This window comes from Phyllostomus hastatus, unplaced genomic scaffold (assembly GCF_019186645.2).
Source record: "Phyllostomus hastatus isolate PE091 unplaced genomic scaffold, TTU_PhHast_1.1 phas_contig_58, whole genome shotgun sequence".
Classification (NCBI taxonomy): Eukaryota; Metazoa; Chordata; class Mammalia; order Chiroptera; family Phyllostomidae; genus Phyllostomus; species Phyllostomus hastatus.
In genome coordinates, this window is record NW_025333916.1 from 11,280,930 (window position 1) to 11,284,988 (window position 4,059).

The 4,059-nt window shown below is 41.4% G+C and overlaps 1 protein-coding gene across 3 annotated transcripts; it reads left to right on the forward strand.

Annotated features, from left to right (window-relative positions):
- The first annotated feature begins 725 nt into the window (after positions 1-725).
- LOC123824520 (transforming protein RhoA-like) lies at positions 726-1,295 on the forward strand. Of its 3 annotated transcripts, none has more exons than XM_045847702.1 (2): positions 726-881; positions 1,122-1,295. In XM_045847702.1, the coding sequence occupies exons 1-2, from the start codon at positions 726-728 to the stop codon at positions 1,293-1,295; spliced, it is 330 nt and encodes a 109-aa protein (XP_045703658.1). The 3 variants fall into 3 exon arrangements, with proteins under 3 accessions (XP_045703658.1, XP_045703657.1, XP_045703656.1); XM_045847701.1 differs by having other exon boundaries at positions 726-854; positions 915-1,295; XM_045847700.1 differs by having other exon boundaries at positions 726-1,295.
- Positions 1,296-4,059: the final 2,764 nt, after the last annotated feature.

Consider the following 4,059-nt stretch of genomic DNA (forward strand, 5'->3'; position numbering starts at 1 on the left):
AGTTGCTCTGCTGGGACATCAAATCATGAGAAAGGCAAATAAAAAATTTGTCCTATGTTTTTCTTTTAGCCCAATGAAACTTTTAAAAAGTGTCAAGCTATTTTTTCTTTTATGATTATAACATTGCTACAGGTATTGACAAAATACTGCAGCGTGCGGTGGGATCAATAATGAATTCTTTTATGAATAATTTCGTGTGCAATTTAAATGTTCAGAACCAAATTAAACATCTAAAGCAGTTCCAAGCTTCCCATTATCTGTATACACACCTCTGCATCCTCACACCTCCTTGTTTCTCACTCCCCACCTAATTACACCACATACAGAAATATTTATTTGTAAGCTACTTATGTATCTCATTTTGAGTATAATTCCAAGCCAGAAAGTGGGTTGGGGGTCAAGAATATGCCCTCTTCTGAAATAAAACATACGTCAGCAAGTCTGCAAGTTCAGGCGTTGCTCCCCCGCCCGCACGCAGACCTCGCTCGCCCGCCCGCCCGCGCTCAGTACCCACTGCCCTCGGCCCTCCTACCGGTTCTTTCGTTGGGCCCTGCGGCCTCGGACACCCGCCCTGGCCATCGAGTTTGCGATCCCCCCGGCACAGGCGTCCTCAGCGTAGCGAGGCCCAGTCGGAGCCCTGGCCGAGCGCCTTTCATCTGAGCGGTGGAAGGCCCTTCGGAGAGCCTCAGCCACAGCGGCGTGGGCCTCGCAGCTCGTCGTGAGCAATGGCGCCCATCCGGAAGAAGCTGGTGGTGGTTGGCGACGGGGCCTGTGGCAAGACGTGTTTGCTCATCGTTTTCAACAGGAATCGGTTCCCAGAGGCGTACGTGCCCACCGTGTTCGAGGCCTTCGTGGTGGGCATTGACGTGGACGGGCAGCGGGTGGAGCTGGCCCTGTGGGACACCGCCGGGCAGGAAGACTACAACCGCTTGCGGGCCCTGGCCTACCCCAACACAGACGTTGTGCTGATGTGCTTCTCCATTGCTAGCCCCGACAGTTTTGAAAACATCCCAGAAATTTGGACTCCGGAAGTCAAGCACTTCTGTCCCGACGTGCCCATCGTCCTGGTCGGGAACAAGAAGGATCTGCGGAACCGGCGGAAGCTGGGCCGGTCGCGGCAGGAGCCGGTGAAGCCGGAGCAAGGCAGAGCTATGGCCAGAAGGATCGGCGCTTTCGGCTACGCAGAGTGTTCGGCGAAGACCAAAGATGGAGTGAGGGAAGTTTTTGAAATGGCCACGAGAGCTGCTCTACAGGCCAGTCGTGGGAGGCGAAAGTCTGGGTGCCTTGTCCTGTGAGACCCAGATGCAAGCACAACATTCATGCAGCTGAGAAGGGCTGTTTATATCTTAGTGTATGACTACTGGTCTTCTTCATTTATCCGAAATTTACCTAAGATTACAACTCAGAAGTCATTTTGCTATCAGTATTTAGAAGACAACCATGATTATTACTGATGTCCTACCCACCTGACCCATCGGGTCCTCCTGACACAGCTCTAACAGCCCTCCTCTGCACACGCACCTAACACACTGGGGGCTAATTCGAAGAATTTCTTAATTTTTTTTCTTCTGGAAAGAGAAACGGTAACGTTTGTGAATAAGGCTGTAACTACTTCATAACTAACATGGCTTGCCAGTCATCTGTCAGTTGCAAGGAAGGCTGGTGAGTCACCACCTCATAACTTTCCTCCCGAACAGATTTCATTGGCAGAGCTCTGCAGTGGGCATCCTGTTTTTTCAAAATGTGCTCAGCTAGAAATGCCGAAGTCCATGCAGCTGTGGCAAAGTTAAGTCCTGTGGTTTCATGTTACTTACTTTGTAGTGACTGTGTAATTAGTGCCACTTAATGTATGTTACCAAAAAATAAATATATCTACCTCTGACTAGATGTGGTATTTTTTGTATAATTGGATTTCCTAATACGGATACTTGCTATGCCCACGGAAAGTATACTGGCTTTTCTTTTCTTAAGAAAGTGTATTTGAAAATAAAGTCGATGGAAAATGTTTTTAAAAAGTCTATGAATTAAGGTAATAAAACAAAGGGTTATGAATTTCAATGTGAAAAATATTACACCTTAGTTTTTGCTAACCTCAAAATGAAATTGAGAATTTCTTTCAATTTTGAACATAGGTAATAAATCAGTGTTATTATAAGTACTGGTGACTTTTTCACAATAAAAATCAGAGATGTTCTCCTGCCACTTTGCTATACTTGTAGAAATCTCAAGATACAATTGGTGTTGTATCTCAAGATACAATAAGTAGCACTACTTAAAATGCTATACATGTTATTAGATCCTCAGCTATATTTTATTTGATGCATAACAAAGAAGCATATGTATAGCACACTTTTGTAGAATATTTTCATTACTGTATTTTACTGTAATTAGTTTCATTTATAATATTATGCATGTTTTATACATTTAAAACATGATTCTAAAAAAGGGCTTTCTAGGCCTAATCAGACTTCCAAAAGGATCCATGACACAAAAAAGATTAAGAATGTCTATTATGGACTCTGGAATTCTGGTTAAAAGCATGTAGTCTGGTGTCACATTGCTTGGGTTCAGATTTTGCTCTGTCAGTGTATGGCTTTGGCTAAATTACATATACTTTTTTTATGCCTCAGATTCTTCATGTGTAAAATGGAGATAATACCCATCTAAAAATCTTGCTATGAAGATGAAGTAATATCTGTAAAGGGCTAACACAATGCCAGACATGTACTATATTATCTATCTCCATGTCCACCCAGATGAGGATTTAATGCAAATCCTATTTACATTTATCCTACATACAGATTTACTTTTACTCTGTTGTTGCTGACTAAAAATTTAAATTATATTATTAAATATTTTCTAGTTTTAAATGAATATTGTAAAACACCTGCATTCTATTAGGACAAATTGTACAATGAAGGTCCATATGCCTCTATCCAGATTAAAGGGAAAAAGCTACTTTAAAAAGGATAACATATAATTTATTATCTAAACCAGGACACCTTTGAGTGTGAAAGAGTGATAGTACTACACCAGGAAAATAGGCAAACTGGGATTGTCCCAGCTACATAAACATGTCAAGTTATACCACTTTTATGTTCCTTGTATGCTACTTCCTTAACCTATTCCCTACCTTCAGTAGGTAAATTCAGTCCCTTGATTTTGTGATTATCATGTTTGCTTGAATTTATAGATTTACTTATGTTTGCACCTTTAAACAAGACATGTATTTTACTTTTTTGATGCTTTATAAAAGTGGAATCCTGCTGTATTCTTTTGTGAATTGGTTGTTGCTTATCGTTGTTAGATCCATCCATGTCCGTGGATTTACAATACATTTCCCCCCACTTTTGTATTTGTTATGAAGCAATAGGAAATTAATAGAGTTTTGGTACTTGAAAGTGGCATGGTGACATAAAAAACTTTAAATGTAAGAGTGGCTTTGGAAGTGGCAGAGGACAGAAGGTGGAAGGACTTGGGGAGTGGCAGGGAGTTTGAAGAGCCTTAAAGAAATTGTAGATGCATGATAATCTTGAGAAGGCTGCAGATGAGGTCTTAACAGATTAGAATAGTCTTACTGGAGATTGGAGAAAAGTGATAGAAAGTTTAGCAACTTTGTCACCTGCAGTTATGTGCACAGTACAATAGAAGATATGCCTAACTGGGTGATCTAGCTAAGATTTCCAACCAGAATGTTCAAGATGTCACCTGGTTTCTTCTTGTTGCTTGTAGTCAAGTATAAAGAGAGAGATAAGTTAAAGGACTGTTCCAGAGGAGCCAGAACTTGAGATTTGAAGATCCCCAGCTTCTCCAGGTGACAGATATAAAATTAGGAAATGGCTCAGAACAAAGAACAAATCCAGAGCACTAACAGAAAGGTATGAGGTTGAGGGTGTAGTTGTAAAGCCCTTTAAGGTCTCAGAAAGATCTAACGTGGTAACTCAGTCTTTTCATTTAGACATGAGAGTGTGCCTCATGACCTCTTCATTAAATTACAGAGCTTCTGAGAAGGTTAAGGGTGTGGTGCAGGGGTTTATATGGAAGAGATTTATGAGTATT

Coding starts and splice junctions, on each gene's coding strand:
- LOC123824520 (XM_045847700.1), top strand. CDS start 726: ATGGCGCCCATCCGGAAGAAGCTGGTGGTGGTTGGCGACGGGGCCTGT.